General features: G+C 40.4%; 2 protein-coding genes across 5 annotated transcripts in view; one reads left to right on the top strand and one right to left on the bottom strand.

The window, feature by feature from the left end:
- Positions 1-6,072, top strand: part of MKLN1 (muskelin 1) — a 169,263-nt gene extending 163,191 nt beyond the window's left edge. For 2 of the 3 annotated variants that reach the window (XM_030932519.1, XM_030932521.1), the window contains exon 18: positions 4,810-6,068. In XM_030932519.1, coding sequence (XP_030788379.1) covers positions 4,810-4,931 — 122 coding nt within the window. In that variant the 3' untranslated portion in view covers positions 4,932-6,068. Of the gene's footprint in view, positions 1-4,809 lie in introns of all 3 variants that reach the window. The other variant, XM_030932520.1, reaches the window with a different exon arrangement.
- Positions 6,073-18,582: 12,510 nt separating this feature from the next.
- Positions 18,583-22,981, bottom strand: part of PODXL (podocalyxin like) — a 60,807-nt gene continuing 56,408 nt past the window's right edge. For both annotated transcript variants that reach the window (XM_030933028.1, XM_010368312.2), the window contains exon 8: positions 18,583-22,782. In XM_030933028.1, the coding sequence (XP_030788888.1) occupies positions 22,585-22,782 (198 nt within the window). In that variant the 3' untranslated portion in view covers positions 18,583-22,584. The remainder of the gene's footprint in view (positions 22,783-22,981) is intronic.

The following is a 22,981-nucleotide window of genomic DNA, read 5'->3' as shown; positions in this document are numbered from 1 at the left end:
TTTATTGAGCACTTACTATGGGACCAGGTACTCTTCTAAGCACTTTGCATGTCTTAACTCATGATTACCCCACAGTAACCCTATGAAGTAGCTACTATGTGATCCCCTTTTGTATATGAAGAAACTAGGGTGCAGAGAGGCTAAAGTAACTTGCCCAGGCATAGTGCTAGTGAATGGCAAAACCAGGATTAAAACCCTGTCAGTATGACTTCAGAACACCTTCTCTAAACCACTAAATGTGCTACCTCTCACTGAGCTTTACCAGTTTCCACTGCTCAAATGGTTACATCCTCTTTCCATTTTACTTTACTTATGAAAATAAAGTAAGATAAACATAGTGATTAGGAGCATGAGGTTTAGAATCAGTATCACCTTTTTGTCCTAGCAGTGCCATTTAAGTAGTTGTGGTGCTATTGATGAGTTTCCTAGATCCCCACCCCTTTTTTATTTGTTTCTAGAAAAAAAACATTGATTACATATAAAGCTTAGGATTCTCCTTTAACAACTTTCCTCAATCTCTGTCTTTTACCCTCAAGTATAATCACTTATATGTAATACACCTTTACACACACACAACCGTATACACAGACATAGATGCAGTTGGTTCTCATTATTCAAAGTAGAATACAGAGTTAGGTTCCTACAAGCCTCTGGTCACAACATTTTATCTACTGATCAATATATAACCATATGTTATGTATGTTTCTGTTTAAAGATTCCTCATTTAATATATATTGTTGATTCACTAACATTAAGCTCATGGTCAACATCACTCTAACTCATACCTGAACCAAGCTTATCTAACACGCATATTTTCCCCACAAGGCCTTTTTGCACTTAGGAATGCTAGACAGCGCTTTGGCACTACATTTAGGGGCCATTTTAAACAGTGAAGCCACCAAAAACACGAAAATGTGGTACCAAACAGATGGTGAAAGGGCTGTTGTGGATAGTAAGAGCCGAAACTAGAAAGTAGCAGAGATCACAGAGTTCAGCCTCAGCTGGGGGCATGTGCGTGTGGTAACTCAAATATTTTGCCACTTTAGTACGTGTCTGTAATAACCACAGAAATACCACAAGTATTGATTTGGGGGTTACAAATGAATTTTAGCAAACAGGCAAATTCACAAATATGGAATGTGTAAATGATCAAGATCAACTATATATACGCATGCACACACCCATATAAATATATAGGTTTGTATGTGCTGTTTAAATTTATTATATAATGTAAAAACATATTCTGCAGCATAATTTTTAAAAGTTAATCATGTGGCTTGTAGATGTTTCTATCAAGCTACACTAGATCAGTTGTATTCTTTTGAAGTGATACATAATTATTCATAATAGGGTTCTACCATAATTTAACCATTCATCTAATGATAGTGTAAATTTCAGTTTCCTCATAGGTAAATAGTAAATAAAAATAAAAGATGTGCCTTTGAGAGTTAAATGAGCTTAGTACATTGCCCTACCACTTAAGCACTTAATGACTATGAGTTAATGAAAAATAAAGGGCTTTGGAGTCAGACAGACATGGGTTCCACATTCCATCTCTTCCCTCCCTAGCTGTGTGACTTCACTGAATTACTGAATCTCTTTCTGTGTAAAAGAGGTAGATGAAGAACAAAAATAGTAATAACTTTAAGATTGTTGAATCTCTCAAAGTCGTCTCATCTGAAACTGGAGATTATAATACTTCATTGTTTTTGTGACAATGAAATATAATCATACCTAAAGTACCTACCACACAGGAACTCAGTGTTTTTTCCCTCTTAGATAATTTGATCTCAAGAAAATGGTATTACTTTATTAGAGTAGCATTACAGAATCCATATCTTATTTTAAAAATATAACACAGCATTGTACTTCTACATATTCAGAACATAAAAGAGAGAACTAAGCCATTTTAGTACAGTGCTTAGACTGTATACTTTCAGTGGGGTATAGTCTAAAAACAATAAAAGCAAAGTAATGTTGAGTTTTTGTTGGTAGTGGTACATATATAGCAAATCTAGAACTCTTAGGTATTTTAAGTTGAACAAATACGATGTTGCTGAGAGGGTTTTCTTGGTGGAAGAAAGGAGATGTGGAATGGGATAAGAGAAGGATTCATTTCTTAAATCCTCTGGGGCTTTAAGAAATTAGAATTAACAATAAAAGCATGAACTATAATATTCTTAAAAAAAGTATGCATATGATAGGTATGTATGCATAGGCCTAGAAACAGTGACACCCCGGCAATTAGCACAGCTGTTCTTGCTTGGTTTTTAAATAATAGTCACAGCTAAAAGGAATTAGGACTCCAGAGCTGTGTAATGATGAGTTTGGACATATACTAGAAAGTAAGAAGGTACCCCAAAAATAATGGGTGTATTTCAAAAAGACACAGAAGCCAGCTCAAAAAGGCTCTCATTGGTCAAATCTGGGACAGTATGAGTATCGGAATGAATGGTGACAGTAATGAGTATAACATATTGAACAAGAGAGAATCCCTGAGTACACAGTGATGTGAACAAATAAGTAAAATGGGAGGAGGGGAAGAAAAAGCTTTTCTTTACAATAGAATGTCAACAACTGTAGAAGGAATCTTAGAGTTAGAAAATCACCATCATATAACTGATAATTGTTTTAGAAAGAATCATCAATGATTGCTAAATTATTGGATGCAGGGCTGTTGGAGAACAGAATATTTACACAGTCTCATCAAGCTGTCTCCCTATCAATAGTTTATTAATTACAAAGGTAGAAAAGAACACCTTTACCTCGGAGAAATTTGGCATATATACCAGCTTAAGCAGATGATCAAAGTTAACATCGTCAGTATTGGGATAAACTGATACCACATGCCTTCTGAGATGATGCCCTGAGACATACAGTATCACTTCTGTAGTATTCTTGCCAAAACTGCATAAACTGAATCTGATCATGAAGAAACAATCAGGCAACCCAGCTTCAACACATTTCACTCGTAAGTGTTCTGTGCTCTTCAAAAGTACTAGTGTCATAAAGGACAAAGAGAGGCTGAGGAACTATTTCAAACTCGAGAGATTGGAAACTAAATTCAGTATGTGATCTTGGATTGGATGTTAGATTAGTAGGAAACATGACTGTAAAAAAGTGACTGAAAAATGACTGGTATTATTGGGACATCAATGTTAAATTTCATGAATTTAATATATATTGATTATGTAAGTTATTGTTCTTGTTCTTAGCTGAAATTAGTTTGAGCATATAGGGGGCAAAGCTGTCTAAAACTTACTCCCAAATAGTTCTGCAAAAAGATTTTCAGTGGGGTACACACACAGGGAAAGAGAGAGGGAGAACGTATTTGGTGAAACTTTTAACAATTGATGAGGTGAATCTAAGTGAAGGCTATATAGGGTGTTCATTGCACAATTCTTGAAACTTTTATGTGAGTTTGAAATTTTTCAAAATAAAAAGTTGAAAAAGAAACAATTTGAAAATTTTAAAAAAGCATAAAATAGAAAGGAAGACTCTTATCTCACCGCAGAGATAACCTTTGTTAATATGTTGAAGTATTTCTTTCCATTCATTTCCACGATCCGATAGTGGGCTTTGTTAAACTCAAGCTCATCTCAAGTAAACATTTTCCTCAAACTTAAAACAATATATTTTTAAAAAATAAAAAGGAATGTGCTGTTCTTGAGGCATTGTTTATGTTCCTTCCAGGAAACTGGTATCCTTGGCAATGTTATGGTCTATTCCTGTTCTTCTACAAGATTAAAACAGATTGGACCTAAAATGGTTCTCTAAGTTGAATGAAAAGCAGTCTGATCTGAAGCCGCCTTCACTGAACACCGTGGCATACATAACTCTTGATGGCTCTGTTTCTGTTTCTCATGGCACTCAGCAGTGCTCTCATGTCTCAGCTATTTCAGGAATAGGGGAAATTATTTATTTTATTTTATCACTTAAATATCTCATTTGTATGTAAGAAATCTGAAGCAGCTGAGATAAACCACTTGATGAAGACAGCATCTCACTGAATGTTCCTTTAGCTGGAATGAACTTGATCGTTGAATGTTTATTAGAGGTTAGGGGGAAAATCCTTTAGATTAACAGTCCCTACCTTTTAAAAACGTCATATGCTTTCTAATATTTATCAGGATAGAAGTAGTTTATTGCCCTATTCCTCACATAATCTGTGCCTAGCATAGGGCCTGGTACATAGTAGCAGGAAGGTATAGTGTTTATTACGTGCAGGTACCATTCTACATATTGTACATGTATCTCTTTCCCTCAGTCATCTGTGTTATCACTCAGTTCTCTGAGACTACTTCCAGCTGTCTCAGAGACATTGATGATTTTAGACTAATTTCTAAAGACCTTTCATTTTGATTTTATTATATTTTTATTACCAAAAAACTTCTTAGTGGTTCAGAAGCATTAACAAGTCAGAAAAGACAAGTGGAATTTCCTCAGTGGACCAGCAGAGGAAAGACCTTGTAAGGAAGAGAAGAGAGATCAATATTATTTAGTAACTAAATTGCCAGTCCTTCTGCTAGAGGTTTTTCATGTAACTACATTTAATCTGCACAATAGCTCTATGAAGTAAACAGGATTGTCACATATTTACAGCTGAGGAAGCAAAGTCTGAAAGCCAGAAAGTCTGATTAATTTACCCAAAGTCACACCACAGCATCTGGGGTCAGATCAGTAGTTTCTGCCTGGTTGTGAAGCCTGATTTGATGTCTCCCTTATAAAATACATTGCTGCTGGTCTCAACAAGTTTTTCTGTTACATGTTTTAAACACAATGGATGTTTCTTTGTATCTTCCTCACCAGGCTTTTCTGATGTGGATCACACCTATGCTCAAAGAACTCAGCTCTTTGACACCTTAGTAAATTTCTTTCCTGACAGCATGACTCCTCCTAAAGGCAACCTGGTAGACCTCATCACACTGTAACTGAAGAGTCACTGGACACAGAAATGGAAAACAGGAGTCGATTTTCCATCTTTTGGATTGCAGCTCCATTGACTGACAGTAAAGCTACAGTGATTGAGGACTGCACCAGAGTTTTGAAGGGATCTTAACCATCACAAGTTTTTACCCTCTTCCTTCATGCCTGACCTCAACCCCGCTCTCCTCATCCTATTCCTAAATTAGGCTAATAAAGTGAAATTGGTATACTTTCCAGTTAAATATATATATATATTTTTCTTACTTTATCTTTTAAGAATTAATGAGTATAAAAGAAAAATTAGGCAGTTTACCCTTTCAGATTTTTATTTCTTTTTTTTAATTGGGGGAAATAAGCACTATTAACAGATTCAGCACTACAAGTATTTAGAATGTTGTTGTTGTTGGTCATTTGACCTGCCTTCTCCCTTCCCATTTCACTTCACCTCCCATCACACAACTGCGTGTAAGTGGTGTCACTTGTTTACCTCTTTACTTCATTCTTAACAAGTGTATAGTTCTCTAGGACAGCTGATGTATGTTAAGGTGATATCTGTGTCTGTGTTGACTTGTTTTGTGTTACGTTAAACAGTAGGCAGAACTGAGGTCTCAAGTTTGCACTCTTGACCATAAAACTAAACATGAAACCTGAGATTGACCCGAGCACCTATCTGAGGTTGGTATATAATATTTCTGTAATGATATATTTTATAGTAGATATTACAGTAGTATCTGACTTTGAGTCACAGAAACCTTAAACTGAGGAGACAATAGTTCAGAACCTTTAAGAGCCATTCTAAAAATGACCAGCAGGAGGGATCGAGTAGTGAATAATATCTTCATAGCAATTTTAGGAGAAAATGACTCTTTTGTCCAGAAGAGCTCTGCAGAACCAGGGCTCCCGTTTCTCTTGTGCTATCTCTGTAGTATTTTCTTTTGAGAGAGGAGGCTGGGTTTCCAGAGCTTTGCTTTCATTTATTTTTATACACATTGTCTCTCTATATCTGCTTGTGGATATTGATATTTTAAAGAGATGGTTTGTGGTTGTCCAGTGGTATACAACTGACAGGCATTTCATTAAGCACATAGACCAGACTTTGTGAACAGTTCAAATATTTTTTCATTAAAAAACAAGGTATGGCAGATGCACTTTCCCACAGGTCAATTTTTTTGTGAGAGATAGAGGTACATATCTTCTGAGGAGGTGCTGTGGAATGCAGTGTGGGGAACCTGCATCTGGCTAGTGCGTACATTTGCTCCAAAACCGTGTTGTATGAAGCTGACCGCCACCATGCTAAAGCAGACTCGTATTAAAAGAAGTGTCGGTCGATCCAGTGGCTCTTAAGAGTGAATAGCTTTATGGAATCAAGTATGTCCCTGAGTAGCAAGATTAGGCCTCACCAAAGAAGAAATTAACCTGCAGTTTCAAAAAGTGTCATGTATAGGAATGAAACATTGAGGTCCCACTTTATTCTGTCTTTAGTACATGGTTTTACTTCTTTTGGGGATTGATGGGAATATATTTTTTGTTAGCTCTAGGCTTGAATCATGGGCTCCTTGGCTTTCCTAGCATCCCAAAGCAGTCAACAGTGATTTCTTAAGCAATTTGATCTGTACCTTTACTTGTGAAAGGTATGCTATATAATTCAGCAAGTACCAACTTGTGTAGCTGCAGAATAACCAAGTGGCTATCCAGTCAAGCAAATACAGTTTACTTACATACTTGAACAATTTCATAAAATGATTCCCCTGAGTGACAGAAGAACATAAAATGTTAATATCACTAATATAGCCTGTTACATCTTTTGGGAGACAGGTGAAAATCAGAAGATTGACAAGGAAGAACTTGAACTTGCTAAGGCTTCCTAAATTTAAAAGCTCTAGTTTTGCTTAGTATGAATTCTGGCACTTTAAAAAGATTAAGCAAGCGAAATCCTGCTGCCCTCCACCATTTATTTTTACAGTGCTTCTTTGTAATTGTTTTCATCAGTTCCTTAAATGTTACTTGGAGGAAACTTAAGTTCTTGACCTCAGTTATTTTATTTTTGTTTTTCCTTAATTGTTTCCCTACTAGTTTTTTTGGAAAACATATTTGTTTTAATTTCATCTTTCCTCACTTTATTTAGGTAAAATTTTCCCCCTTCATTTCTGGAATTTTTTTGCTCACCGCCATGTTTAAATGGGGTTGAATCATAGCGAGCCATTCGCTCTTGCCAAAGTGAGATAGATGTACTGAGGAGATAATTGAAAAGTCAGACACTGTTCTGTGGGGCTTTAATGGGAGCACTGCTGGAAATGATTGCAGAGAATATAGTGCTTCATATATCCATGACCAAGATTGACATGTTGGCCGGGCGCGGTGGCTCAAGCTTGTAATCCCAGCACTTTGGGAGGCCGAGACGGGCGGATCACGAGGTCAGGAGATCAAGACCATCCTGGCTAACACGGTGAAACCCCGTCTCTACTAAAAAATACAAAAAACTAGCCGGGCGAGGTGGCGGGCGCCTGTAGTCCCAGATACTCGGGAGGCTGAGGCAGGAGAATGGCGGGAACCTGGGAGGCGGAGCTTGCAGTGAACTGAGATCCGGCCACTGTACTCCAGCCTGGGCGACAGAGCAAGACTCCGTCTCAAAAAAAAAAAAAAACAAAGATTGACATGTTGCTCACAACATGTCACTATTTATTGAGGACCCACGTGTATTTCCAAGAATTCCAGCATAGACTATAATTTAAATAATCGAATTTGTTATTCAGGTACACTGTTTATATAGCCAAGTGTATATGCTTTACTACCTAACAATTATTTCATTCTAGCCTAGGTGAATCCCTAATTGAAACACCTGGCTAACACTTTACACACATGAATTAAGTGGGATACAGTTTGCTCATTTGTATTATCTCCAACTTCAACCTCATTCTTCCTTTTTCCTAGCATAATACATTATTTTCAACCAGAAATTAAACTAGATATCCAATATTATTTTCAGTGCTTGTACTTCATGAGAAATAATCTGATTTTCAAGATACCTGTTAAGTGCATTTGCATTTTATTTTGGTAATGGCAGAGACCTCATGTGGCCAGTTTGATTGATTCAAGAATATATCACTCTTATTCAAGCAAAGGAATTCAGACTTGAATGCCAACCTCTGTGCTGAAGCTGACAGACAGTATTAACTCTTTTCAAGGCCATCTTTTAGACCTGATTTTCATTTATATGAAAACAGACCTGTCCATGTCTAATAAGTAAAAACTGATAGAATACATTAAAAAGTCACTGGTTTATCATAGAAAAGTTTGATGGGTTTAGAGCTCAGTGATTTAAGCTTCTAAAACTGCATTCTTGGGCAAAGTATGTATATTATATATAAATAGTTGGCAGTTTATTCCAGTTGGTCTCTTCACGTCTGCTTTTAAAGTGCTATGTAGAGATACATTAACAGAGGTATAATAAAACAGTGTTTTAAAATCTAGCCTATAAACAAAAGCTAGTTTGAGGCACCCAGGCGTTTAGTGAGAGATAAGAACGAATGCTTAATGGATCAAAAAAGCACTTAGGAGTATGTTCCTGATTTTATTCTCTAAATTATACTCAATTTCATGGTAATTACATGAAGAAGTACCTACAATTATTCTTAACACTACATGGAATTCACTGGGTAATTGTGGGTCATTTATTTCCTGAAAGTCATGTGAAATCCTTAGCTGGTTGAATGTTGCACAGTATTTGTGTGTTATGGTTTAAAGTGACTTCTGTGGGAGGGAATCATTACAACATATATTCTAAATAAAGTCATCTAACTGTTAAAAAAAAAAAAAACAACCTTTCCTAACCCTTCTTTTCTTAAAAATCCACATTAATCCACAATTTCATCCCTTTGCAAGAAATTCTTGCCTGAATTCTCACCAAGTTTTGAATTCCTAAAATAGCCCCTGATCTAGGATGTGAAGGCTGCCCCAGAAAAAGTTGATGACTAGAGGAGTATCATAGAGGGTCTACATATGACAGTACTTACAGATTAGATCTTTGGGCGCTTTAACACAAGATTTTTGTAATCCTTATTAGTCAAATAACACTATTCTTTTGTGGTTCTAGACCCTGGCTTCTATCTCCCTGTGATTTGTTTTAATGCTGAAATGACTTGGCTATCCAAAACTACTAGTCTAGAGGTCTGTTGGTTGAAGGTAGACATTTCCAAGTTTGTCGAAATAATATGAAGCTGACGAGCTCACATAAATGATGTTGCCCTCATTTGTTTTGGGTGAGGACTCATTACTGCAGTATGTCAATTTCTTCACCAAATGCTTTTTCTTTTTCTCAATAAATCCTGTCTTAGAGGTTCTATTTATACATGATTTTTAAAACCTTGGTTTCCTTCTATCCACCAAATACTGTGAATTGTTCTTCCATTTATTTTTCTTAGCTAATGTAACTTTATTCTTGACTTTCGTTAGCCCTAGACTTCTGAGATTTTCTGTGGCATTCTGTAGGAGCATTGTATTGCTTGGGAAAAAAAGATCAAAATCATTCTGAGGCAAATGCTCTATTATCCTTATTTATGACGAGAATAATGAAATTAATAAGGAATTAATAGCATTCAGATGTTGCTGTAAACATACTTGAGTCATTTTCATTTGGGGATAGTAGTAATGGCTGTGGCAGCTTTAATGGAGAAACCTATGTTGGCCTCTTTTCCTGGCATTAGGGACTCTTGTCATAGAACTATTGGTAAAGTACAAGTTTGATAGCAGAGCTCCTGAATTCAGCATATCATCAGAATTTCCATTTACCTTTTGTCTTTTCTTTTTATTGTATTTTTTAATCTTTTTATTTCTATTCCTACCTCCCATGAGTAGCATTGATTTTCTGCTGAAGTTAGAATTTGTGTTAAGAATTGACTTTAAATTTCTGACATAGTTGAATATTAGAAATGGCTTCAATTGCCATGAAATAATTGCTTTTTGCCGGGCGCGGTGGCTCACGCCTGTAATCCCAGCACTTTGGGAGGCTGAGGTGGGCAGATCACGAGGTCAGGAGATCGAGACCATCTTGGCTACCACGGTGAAACCCCGTCTCTACTAAAAATACAAAAAATTAGCTGGGCGTGGTGGTGGGCGCCTGTAGTCCCAGGTCCTCGGGAGGCTGAGGCAGGAGAATGGCATGAACCCAGGGGGGTGGAGCTTGCAGTGAGCCTAGATTGTGCCACTGCTCTCCAGCCTGGGCAACAGAGCAAGACTCCACCTCAAAAAAAAAAAAAAAGAAATAATTGCTTTTCTTTTTTTTTTTTCTTAAAAATAATACAGTCTTATAAATGTCTCTTCCCCTCAAGAATGTGAATTTAGGCTGGGCTTAGTGACTCACACCTGTAATCCCAGACCTTTGGGAGGTTAACACGGGAGGATTGCTTCAGCCCAGCAATTTGAGACCAGCCTGGGCAACATAGCAAGACCTCATCTCTACTTAAAAAATTTTTGTTTTTTAGCCAGGTGTGGTGGTACGTGCCTGTAGTCCTAGCTACTTGGGAGGCTGAGGTGGGAGGATCACTTGAACCCAGGAGTTTGAGGCTGCAGTGAGCTATGATTGCAACACTGCACTCCAGTCTGGGCAACAGAGCAAGACTCTGTCTCCAAAAAACAACAACAACAAAAATGTGAATTTAGCTCCAATTTCAAATGACTAACTCTTATGCCAGTCATAGCCCGTGAAATCATCTGATGGTAGCTTCTGTAGCCCTTAACCTAAGGAGTCATTAGAGGTTATAGTAAATTAGTTTCTCTAGTGGTGCAGAGAGAAATGCCATCAGGGGAAATTATCACTGTCTTTTTTGCTAAAGTTTTATATTGTGAACTGGATCCTACGCAGCTTAAAAACACAAAAATGAAAGAGTAGTCCTAGTTTATCTTCTTAATTGGAATCATTATTTGGAAATAAGATTTGCAGTATGCTGTCTATCCCCAAACACTGCCGAGCTTGCAAGAAAACAGAATTTAACATGGATGTTATCTGAAAGCTGTAGGGTCAACAACAAAAAAGGTGAAATGTTTAGTAGGGAACTGGACCAGTTCTAAGGTATCACTTTTAATTATAAAATAATGTCTTCCTTTTTTTCTGCTTTTCAGACAGCCTCAGGGAACTATTAAACATTTGTGTGCAAGGTCCTATTTTGCTTATCTAAGGCATTTTGACTTGGAAGTATTAAACTTCAGGAATGAGCTAGAGAAGATTATGAGGGTATGTTAGAGGAGGAAAAATAGGAGCTTTTTTGCCCATGGATTTTAGAGGTCCACAAATTGAAAGGAAAAAGAAATTTCTTCATTTCTAACCCTAAAATAATTTTGTTAATGAGATGCTGGGGAAAAGACTGCCAAAAGGCCTCAAAGCTCATGCTTCTAGATAGCATTTCTTGGTTAGTTACCTTTCTTCCCTTCTCCCAAATAACTGTGTGAGATCTTAAAACAGAAAATCTAGTGTTAATGGTCTCTAGATCTTAAACTAGGTGAGCAGCTTCTTACGTATAGCCAGTTCCTTGTTAAGGATCCAGCAGGAAAACCAGCCATGAAACATTTCCACATGCAGTGTGGGGGCTCCCTTGCTTATTCACTGAGTTTAAGCTCTTGCTGCAACATGGCTCTGTACCATCTGGGATGCTAGCAGTCCCAGCAGTTAGCTCAGATATCTGAGCTGTCTGCCACACAAATACCAGCCTGAGGAGATCATCATTCTTCAGTTTCATTCATTACTTAATGAATGCCAAATTAATTGGCAGGAAGAAGAAACACTCTGTGTGATATACTGAACAAGCCTGTGTGCATGATTAAGGAGTCACTCAAAAAGCCAGTTTTGAGCTTTATTTCTCCTTTGTTAACAAATCTCAAGAAACCCTTTGTTACAGTTTAGCTCATGTCATTTGGTTGGTTTTATTTTCTAGCCCTTTAACATAGGAGGAAAATTGTCATTTCATGTATAACTTGTAACACATACCGAATTGAACTGATATTAGTTTCCTTGCCTTAAATTAATTATATATCATCCCAAGGGTCTCTGTTAATTCTGCTTTGCCAAGAAATAATGAGATCTGGGTTTGGCATTAGAAGTATTTCATAATTTTGGTTTTTTCTTTAGGTCTCCTCCACATCTGTAAAGTGATTAATTTAATTAGAGGAGGCATGCAGAATAAATCCCAATCCCATTGCAACTAGCAGAGCTTTGTAAATTCAGTTACAACAAAGGAGAGGATCTTACACCATTAGAGCCATACCATCAGGTGTTTGCAAGTGACAGCTGTAGTGTGTTGCCTCAAATAATACCAAGTTACAAGATAGCTAATACCAAGTAATTAACAACTCACTCCCAAATGTAATAATAAAATATCAAAGTCCAAAAGGTTACTTATGAGTAGTCTTCCACAGGGGAAGATAAATTTATTAAGAAGTCATGTACTGGCCGGGCGCGGTGGCTCAAGCCTGTAATCCCAGCACTTTGGGAGGCCGAGACGGGCGAATCACGAGGTCAGGAGATTGAAACCATCCTGGCTAACACGGTGAAACCCCGTCTCTACTAAAAATACAAAAAAATTAGCTGGGCGAGGTGGCGGGCGCCTGTAGTTCCAGCTACTCGGGAGGCTGAGGCAGGAGAATGGCGTGAACCCGGGAGGCGGAGCTTGCAGTGAGCTGAGATCCGGCCACTGCACTCCAGCCTGGGGGCAGAGCGAGACTCTGTCTCAAAAAAAAAAAAAAAAAAAAAAAGTCGTGTACTGATCTTGGAATTATTTTTTTTCCTTTCCCAGAAAAAAAAAATGATTTTGGTGACTGATCAATTATAAGCAATTTTCCTCCTTACTTACAAATCATCCATTTAGAAAAATAAACGTGAACTTCCTTTCCTAAGCATTACAATTAGCCTGGGCAAGAGGTGTTATGATTGTCTTATTCTTTAAGCCAGTTTACTTTTTGGATTTGTGTGAAATGTCTTCTGAAAAGAAGGGAGATAGTATAGTATTAATTAACTACTTTGTATAGTCTTCTGCATAATTTAGAGTTGAAAATAATGTAGGGCCGGGCGCGGTGGCTCAAGCCTGTAATCCCAGCACTCTGGGAGGCCGAGACGGGCGGATCACGAGGTCAGGAGATCGAGACCATCCTGGCTAACACGTGAAACCCCGTCTCTACTAAAAATACAAAAAAAAAAAACAAGCCGGGCGAGGTGGCGGGCGCCTGTAGTCCCAGCTACTCTGGAGGCTGAGGCAGGAGAATGGCGTAAACCCGGGAGGCGGAGCTTGCAGTGAGCTGAGATCCGGCCACGGCACTCCAGCCCGGGCGACAGAGCGAGACTCCGTCTCAAAAAAAAAAAAAAAGAAAATAATATAACATTTTCCTGTGAACAGATTTGTTTATGTAGACATATACATATATACACATAGATATACATTTTTTAAATGCTCTTTTTAAAGAGATTTCTTGCCTTGCTCCCACTCCAAAAGCTATGTACAGTTGAGTCATTAGCCTCAGAGGAAGAGTACGGGAAAGCAAAGATGAGGACCTCCTTTTCTTGTGTTGGTCTTGGGAACAAACAGTATTCCATCTTTCAAATATGGCATATTTCTAAACAGTTTGGGAAAGATGTTAGAATTTTTTAAAAGTCAGCTATTTTATAAATTGGAAGTGCTCACTAGTCAGAAATTCAGATCCCCTCTGATAGAGATAGATTCTCAAAACTGAAATTGGACTGAAAATTAGATTGAGAAGAAAGATCAACTTCCTCCATAGCCAATAAAATCTTTCTAAGCCTGCTTATTAATGCTGTGAATCGCTCCTTCTGTTTGTGAAAACATCTTCTGGACTGGAAATGTGGTGCTGTAGCAGCCAGCTTAGCCGAAGGGTGGAGAATGTTAAATATCTTTTATGGGACTTATGATAAAATGTATTGATGTTAGTGATTGTCAAAATAGGTTTATCATTTTAAAAACTAGGAAATTACTAAGTATAAAGAAGAAAAACCAGTATTAACTAAGTGATGAGACCTCTTCATTTTATTGTCCCTGACTTATTTCCATTACCAAACATTTTAGTAAAGGCTAGAAAAGATTTAAAAAATAAATAAATAAATAACACAGCCATTCCATTGTTTTGTTTTTAACCACATGGAGAAAGGACCAGGCTGGAAGCATATGTCCCCACCCTTATTTATATTCCTTTGAGCATTGCCCTTTTCTAGACAGACAATCTGAAAATAATTGTGTTGATGGGTCTCTTTAAGCCTGAACTCCGGGTGTAAGATGTTATCCAGAAGCTATAGGGAGCTGCCTTGCTCAGGTCATTGGAAATTTCAGCCCTAAGACTCATTTGAATTTCTAAATCCTTTATGCACCATTATGGACATATGGAGCATATTCATACCATGAGGAGGAGTCTTTGTTTATGATGGACTTTTTAATATGGTCATCATTAAATTCACATTCAAAAAAGATGAGCTATTGTTAAAAGCCAAAAGAAAAACAGACAAAATGAACATGAAGCAAGGAGTCCATAAAACAAGAGTTCTTTATCACGTTTAAGCAAATGTCTCTCAAAAAAATTGTATTTCTCTGCACATTAGCTGAGATTCACACATTTTGCACCTCGGTATTTCAGATGAGACTCAATGTGTGGAGGAGAAAACTGCTAACTTGTTTGGTTCTACTCTAACCCCCTCTTCTGTGGCAGTGTGGGGTCAGGGCCGTATCTTAAAGTGTCCACATCGTCTTAAATGGAAATCATGGGACTCTGGAAAGCTGGCATGAGCTGGTTGGAGCTTTTAAACAGAAGTGCTTTATAGGTATCAGATCTCTTCTGACATCAATTGTTAGGAATCATTGTTGGACTCTGTTGTGTTCTGCAGTCTTCCCCATTCCCCTCATGATCCTCTCTGGTTTATCTTTTATCCAATCTGTATGGACTTTTTAGGATTTTTTTTTTAGTACAAATAACTTTCAGATCCCAGCTTTGGTAAATGTGTTAACTCTACTTTGTGAATAAATAAATGAGTGATCTGCTGAACAATGGCAATTGTAGAATTACGTTGTATGTAATGTACATATGGAGAAAGAATGTATTTTGTTCATTTTCTTAATAAAAAGTTATATATGGATGCTACAAGATGTCTCTTGTATTTGCTTAAACTACTTTTGAAGTGAACCTTTAAAATGTCTTTGTACTTTACAGTTGTGGTTTTTCCCTCAGAAAGGTAAGTTTTATTCAGGCTTCCAAAAATTGAAAATGATCCGCTTTCGAAGGGCCTTTGGGTGTGTTCCTTTGAGACAGTGCTCAGATAAAGAAGTACTGGCCATGCTAACAAAGTTTCTGCGGGGAGGCTTCCACTTTTAAAGACCACTGGTAAATTATTTCATGAACCAGCCTTATTTTATTTGCCTTGTCCATTTGGACTTGTGTTCCTCTTGAAAAGGGGATATGCTTGTACAGGCTAGGAACTAGAAGAAAAGACTGAACTGAAATGGAAAATTCATTGCAGAAAAGATAGTAAAGGGAGAGAACCTAGAAGTGTTGCAAAGTTTGGGAAAATTCTTTATCCCTGTCCCCATTAAAGGGGAAAGACACTTTATGGGCCAAATCTTGAAAAACCTAAACTGAGAAATATGCCAGATAAAGGTACTGGATCACTGGGGCCGAGTGGTGGGACTCTCAGTAACGAGATCCCCTCTCTGCCCTTTCCACCTCCTGGTCTGCTTTACATCTTGGCTTTGTGATCATGCATTCTGGAGTGAATTGTCAGCTGGTTTTATTCCAAACAGGGATCATGCTTTCTCAATTTACAAATTGAATAATCCAAACGTTACTGCAGAGCTTTCATTTCTAGGGTGTCCTTTGAGTGTGGCCCTTAAGTAATGTTTCTTTGTGTTCTCAAAACAGGAAAGCATGAGGTGCAGTGATAAGGTAAGGAATTGACCTTTCCTTGGTCAGTCCTCCAGAGAATTAACTCAAAAGGATCAAAATGCAGGACAGTACCCTTGATATGTTTGTCACTACCTTCTGGTGGGAAGACAGCCGTAAGTAAAGAAACCTTGGCCCTAAACACAGATGAGAGCCAGCTGCTCCCAGGTCAAGTGCATGTGGAGACTGTACTACAGAGCTTGGAAGTTGCTGCATTAGGGGCTTCTACCATCTAAGGAAGATGACCGAGCACCCAATAGGGAAATGGCTGTGTGTGCCCATGCTCCCATAACTTCTCATATAAATGACTGCAGGGTTCCTAGAAACTGGGGGGAAATATTTTCCCTGTAAATGGAGGCAACAGTGATTGATCACTAACCGTTCAGATTCTGAAGGTATTAATAGGACTGGAAAGACCATCTGAGGCTTGTACAGTCCTGACGTAAGTCTAAATCCTGGTTAATGACGTTTCTTCTTTAGCAGCACATTATGCTACATCTTCCTTTGCCTTTTGCATGTCTTGGAAAGAGAAAAGGAAGAGGGGACTGGAGACTTGGGCTTTCTGGGGCATAGGGCGGTTGGGGCAGCAGAGGATGATGCCACCATCCTTACTCTACAGCTTCACTATTGTCTTACGGGGCCTTTTTTCCTGTGGGCTTTCACCCAGCAAAAGCAGCAGCCGTCAATCATATGCTTGCCAGAGACATTCTTATTATAGGGAAGGAGAAACTATGTAGAAGTAGCCTGCCTAGCACTATGTTCGTAAGTTTTAATGGTTGGCAAACCCCGAAAGGAAGTTAGGACCCTTGGCGATGTACATGGTAGCATTGTACAGCTACCCTCTAAACTTGGGTCATAGAATGGAGAGCCCAGGAGGAATCGGGAATCCTGGCTTTTATTTCCTGATGACCAATGACTTCTGCATAGCATTGTTCACAACCACACCTTCTCTGCCTCATTTCTTCTGTGAAGTAAATACTGGCAGCAGATCTTGTTTGCTGGGATCCTATTGATTTTCTTTTTTCTTTTTCTTTTTTTTTTTTTTTTTTTTTTTTTAGGACAGGGTGTCACTCTCGTATAGGCTGGAGTGTAGTGGTGTGATCATAGCTTACTGCAGCCTCCAACTCCTGGGCTCAAGTGATCCTGCCTTAGCATCCGGAGTAGCTAGGACTACAGGCACGTGCCAGCACAACTGACTAATTAAAAAATAAAAAATGTAAAGATAGGATCTGGCTATGTTGCCGAGGCTGGTTTTGAATTCCTGAGCTCAAGCTATCCTCCCACCTTGACCTCGTAAAGTGCTGGGATTAAAGGCATGAGCCACCATTCCCTGCCAAGGTCTTTGAAAGCACTAGCTATCTCAGTGTTTATCACTAGTGTTAATTATGTAGCCAGTTCTATTCTTTATTTACTTTTTTCCCTTGTGTACAGAAGAAATCTATGATTTAGGAGGGAGCTTATAGGGGAGGTTCTGAGTGACAAATCAGCATTAACACATTTAAATTGACAAATGAGCGTGTGTCTTGGTTGGCAGGCAGGGAGCAGGTCAATGACCTACTCAGGAAGAGAATGGGGTCTTAGGTCTAACTTGTGGCCCATGATAAGCTATGAGTCACTCTTAGTGCACCTTGACCATGGCCAGCGTCCTGTGTGAGTTCCTTGTACTTGGACTCCTTTCTGTATCCTTGGCACCCTCTGGAAGTTAACCTCGAAATAACCCTGGCCCAACTCTAGCCCTCTCTTCAGGGTTTAACTGCCTTTCACAACTCTCATGACAGGAAAATCATATTGTAACAGTAGTTGCATTCTAGAAATGTATTTTGCTGTTGGAACTCTGGCATTAACGTGATTAGGACTAAAGAGCAAAAAGATAGAGAATCAAGGCCCGTGCTGCCATTTAAATGGTTGTGTGATCAATATCGAAGAGAATACTTAACCCCTGCATCTAATTTCCTGAGTGGGGACAATTCCTGTAAGATAGGTTTGTAAACCTATAGGTTTCCTATAAAATGGTTTGTAAATGGTAAGATGCTAGGCAAATAGACAAGATTGTTGTCTAGCAACTAAGATTACAGACCAATTCTACCTGACAGTTTCCCTTCTGCAAGTTGGGAATGATGAAGTTTTCCCCTTCCAGTGAGGAAGCATGCAGCTGTGGATAATACCTACACTAGGAGATGGAGAAAGTCAGCATCATCTCCAGTGATTCCTTCCCTAAACCTCTATCTTCACTGCAGACCTGGAGGAGGGATAGGCAGAAGCCTCTTGTGGCAGTAAACAGATGCTTTTATGGCAGAAACAGGGCCAGAACAGAGCTTGTTTATATTTATTTATATATATATATATATATATAGTCCCTTTGCCAGTGTTTTCATACCTGATCAGTGTTCAGCAGCCCCCTTGGAGATTTCTGATATTGGTGATTCCCAATGTATCTGAGGCAGAAGTAGAAGGAAGGAAGAGAGTGAAACATTTATACAACATCTTAGGGGAAAGTGAGGTCATTTACGGTCACTAGGACAGTTTGAGTAACGTAGACTCATAACCACCTTTAGGATTCCCCTTTTTTTCCTTTCAGCTTCTCCTAATTTCTGTACCTGCAGAGTTGGACAAGTGTAACTCAGCACAGAGGCTCCTGTACTATGGGTGTGATCCGACATTCTCAGGCGCTTTGGCAATGAGCCTCATACGCAAGTGAAGGGTTTAAGTCACAGCAAAATACTAGAGCTTGAGCCAGTTTACACAAAAACACTTTAATTGACAGTATACAATTTTCCAAAATATATTTTTGTAAGAAAATGCAGTAATTAACTATCGTTTTTACAAACAAGTTTCTCAGTAAATTCCAGTGTACTTCAGACCCCTGTCCACTAAGACACATATGATCCCCCACTTCCTGGGCAAACTGTTGAACATTCACTACAGACAAAAAGACCCACACTAAAGAGTCATCTGCGCCCTCCCTCCATGTTCTGTTTGCAGCAGACCTGAGGGATCAGCTAGTGACAGTGACAAAAGCTATGCTACAGTTTTACTCTTGCCCTCTCTGCCTCCCCCATCTTGTTTCCTTGGTCCCTCAGTCCTGTTGGAATAAATTCCATACATGAAAGCTCATCCAAAACTTGTTTCTTGGCAGAAAGAATTGTTCACTTACATCTTAAACCTAAATGATTCAGAGAAAGGATAGAAGACCAGTTCGTATTTTTGTGTTCATGCCCTCCCTAGCCTTGCTGGGGTAAGAACTAGGAAAAGAATTCTGTCCTTTGTGTCATTCTGGCGCCTTCAAGGAGCAATTCTTAATTTACCGATTATTCCTTCTGAGGCGCACAGTCTGCGGATCCAGGTTTTAATCTTGTTTCTGTCCTGAACCATGATTTTGAGGAAGTCACTTTATCTTTGTGAGCTTCGGATTATCTTTTTCTCTAGAAAAAGATTGGACTAGATCTTGAAATACCTTTCTCCATGACTAGAGGGTTGCCTGCCAACCAGAGCATATTGACTCCAACCTTTACTCTAATGGAGCTGTGACTTTGCTGGGGAGGGGGCAGGATTGCATTTTAAAATTTAAAAAAAAACACCTGATCTACAAGACAAATACTTTATCATAAGTTTGTCTTGTTATATTTCATTTTTTGTTAAAAAAAAAAAAAAATCCAGCAAAAACTTGTCATTTCCAGTAAGACATTTACATTCCTGTCCAGAGAAAAAACTTGGCCATCACTCAGGTAACATCATATTTTTTCAAAGTATTTTCACTTAAAGCAGTGCAGGGTGGATTAACATGGCCACTGTATTTACATTATCCAAAAAATCTGTGTATATGTATCAGTTTGAATTTGTTCTTGAAAGTTTCTCCAGTATATTGTCAAAAAAGATAAAGCTCAAGAAGTGGTTTAAATAAACTTTCTACTAGCTTCCCTCATCAAGCGGGAGAAAAATCTGGTATCTAGACTAGATTAAACCCGTATTCTGTCTACGATGCAAAGAATATTCTGTACCTCCTTCATACGCATTGCTCCCCACTCACATGACAGTAGGCTTCCCAGTCACCATACTCGTGGTTTCTGACCTTCTGTGCAGCTTGGGGAAACCACAGTTTACCACTGAAACAGTTGATAAACTGTCTTTGCTCCAACCTGTTTAAGTCACGCTAAGCTTCTGGTGTTCCCCTTAACTCTTCCCAGACCCAGAATCTGAATTATCAGAGAGCATTTAGAACCCAGTAAAGGTGGCAGAAGATGATGACCTTTATAGATGCATGGCTGTTTGGCCTGTTGACATAGGTGTCCCGGTGGCAAGAGTGAGGCAAGGTGTCAGATTCTGAAGCTGCCCTAAGACTAGACTAACACAGTTTGGATGAATGTAAAGAACCTCTGAATCAGCCCAAAGCCTCTCCAGGTTCTCCTTGGACAGAGCGATGGAGAGTCAGCAGAGTCAGGACCGACCTGGCTAGGCACTCTGCTCTCTAGTCCTTGCCAGTCATCATCTGTCTCCAAGAGGCCATAGGGTTGCAGCCTTTGATCGATTTGCAGAGGCCTGTTTGCTGTCTCTGTCGAAAGCCCTGGCTGGTGAAGTGTGTCCCAGGATCAGCAAAGGAGCAATAATCCAGTCTGACCAACAGAAACCTACTGGGTGGAGAGAACCCAGCGCTGAGCAAGAAGGAAGCAAACACCCCACTCGAGCCTAACAAGATTTCCTGTTTCCCCCAAACGGGCACTGTTCTCCATCCTGCCCACCTCCAAACACTAGAGCGTTGGGGCAGATGTTTTCGGACCTTGTTAGCCTCACGTACCCCAACTCCTGGGAAACTCGCTGGGGCCCTATGTGAACCCTTGGCCTTCCTTTCCCCCTACAATATCAGATGGCTACAGGCCTGTGAGGAAGGAATTAGGCAGACAGGGCAGGACAGAGATTTTCCCCAGCCCCTCCCTCTACCCTTTTAAAAAGTAAGCCTTCCCGAGTGGATAGCCTATTTCATCACAACTACTGCAGCCTGAGCCTGACTCTTAAGACCCTGGAGGTGTGGCGTTTCACCTGAAAAATGGCAATTTTCATTCCCCTAAGCAGTTCTGCCCATTTTCCTAGTTGATACCAGGGAATTTATGCCCAGAACGATGGAGACCATGGCGGAAGTTCAACATTCCACACAGGATTCCCCCTTCTCAATCAGATGAAACCTCGCCATGCCCACTGCTTAGGAGCCTCCTACATGGCAGCTAACTGCTGAGCCCATAAAGTCCTGTATTGGGGAATAGACATAGCTTTGTGGTTCCCTGAGATGCCACCAGAAACTGCAAGAGAACTGCAGCAGCCCCACTAGGCTCACAGAGAAGAGGAACAGCAAGGCCTAGCTCCAGGCCAGGACAGTGAGATGTTCCCACAAGTCTGTCCCCCAGGCTGCCCTTCATGCACCCAGCATGCACTGTGCTTTCCAGGCCCCTCTTTCCCTGTGGCACAGGAGAATCAGAATGAGTGTGATGAGCTAACTGGGAGTCTGCAACTGTCTGAGCTTTGGCCTTTGGCAGTGGAGGGCTGGGTTAGAAAACAACTACAACAAAACGCTCAGCAACTTGAAATGTCCCTGAGTTTCCTATGACATACAGAGGAAAGCCTGTCCTTCCTGGCTGCTTTAATGGATTGTCTCTGAAGACACATCGCTGATGGGGGGGCCCTGGGAAGGCCTCTCCTGCAGCCACTGCTCCTTCATACTGGGTCTCAGGGAGTCACTCCCATCAGCTGAGCAGTGAACAACAAAAGGAACACGCTGCTTTCAGTAGCTACAGCAGATTGTAGTCCCTGGTGGAAATGGAAGCCCAAAGAAGATCGTGGGGAGCCTCTGCAAGGAGTGCCTGGGGCAAGGGGCCAGTGTTCCTGCTGACCCCCTCATCAGCTGCCCTGAGACACCCGCCTGGACTGAAGAGTATCCCTTTCTCTCTCCACCTGCACATGGGCCCCCTAAGCAGACCTGGTTCACGCAGGGAGACCTGTGTGAGTTAAGCCCCAATCTCACGAGGCAAATCTGAGAAAATCAGAATCCAGAACAACGGGTTGGTTCAAGGTTATGAATAACCTGTGCTAATCCCAGAGGCCCCAGGACAGAATAAGTGGGAACAAGCACTGAGTGTAGGGTGGGGTAAGAACACAGAGGGTGGGAAGACGGGTACACAAGCTGGGGTAGGAGAAGGAAAACTTGGGAGCTGGACTTACAGGTCGTCAGATCCCACTGAGCCAGGATGTAGCCCTGCCCTCCTTTCCAGCCCAGCCGCCTGCTGGAGTTTCACCCCTGCCCGGGACTGCTCTGGACGGAGGGCACACGTGAACACAGCAGTGTGGCATGGTGCAAATGGAATCTTTGTTCTCATCCTGACTCTGTCACCAAGTGGCTCTGACCTTGGGCAAGTCACTTACCCTCTTCAGGTCTCGGCAACCTCACTGCGGAATGAAGGCATTCCACTAGTTCATCTCTAAAGTCCCTTGCGTGGCTTTTTCTTGATCTCCCTCATCATCCAGCAGCACTGAGCTCAGGCACTAGTGGGTTATTTTACAGGAGGAATCTGGACAGAATGTGATTTGTTCAGCTCGAAAAGGGAAAAATTAAGGCCCTGGGGGGATTGGGAGGGGACACCCCTTGGAGTTCACTCTCCCTCCCCAGTCTTTCCCTTCCCCGTCCAAACGGCACTTGGGGTGGTCGGTCTGGAGCTCTGCAGTGCTGCTGGAGGCCACTGGCAGACCGGACTAGAGGTGTGTGTCTTCCTCCTCATCCAGGTCGTCCTTGGTCAGGTTGTCTAGAGGGACGATCCAGCTGTCCCCTAGCTCCCCGTTGAGGCTGACCACCTTCTTCTCCTGCATCTCAGAAGAGGTCTCCATCACTTCCAGTGTCGGGTTGTCATGGTAACCATTCTCCACCGTCTGCAGCTCCTCTGTTAGCCGTTGCTAGAGTGGGGAAGGTGACCAGTGAGAAGGGGGTTTCAGAGGGCTCGGAGCTTAATATAGCGCATGTACCCCTCCCACTCTGGAGCCCCACTGTAGCTGAAGCAGGCCCTCATTGCTTCCCTGTGGGGCTGGCTGCTCCTGGTGGTCATTCTGGCTCTCAGCCTTCCCGGAACTAGTTTGGAACAAAGACTTGCCCCTC

The sequence above is a fragment of the Rhinopithecus roxellana genome, chromosome 6, assembly GCF_007565055.1.
Source record: "Rhinopithecus roxellana isolate Shanxi Qingling chromosome 6, ASM756505v1, whole genome shotgun sequence".
NCBI classification, from domain to species: Eukaryota; Metazoa; Chordata; class Mammalia; order Primates; family Cercopithecidae; genus Rhinopithecus; species Rhinopithecus roxellana.
The sequence above is the reverse complement of the archived record's forward strand: the minus strand, read 5'-3'. Positions and strand labels throughout refer to the sequence as shown.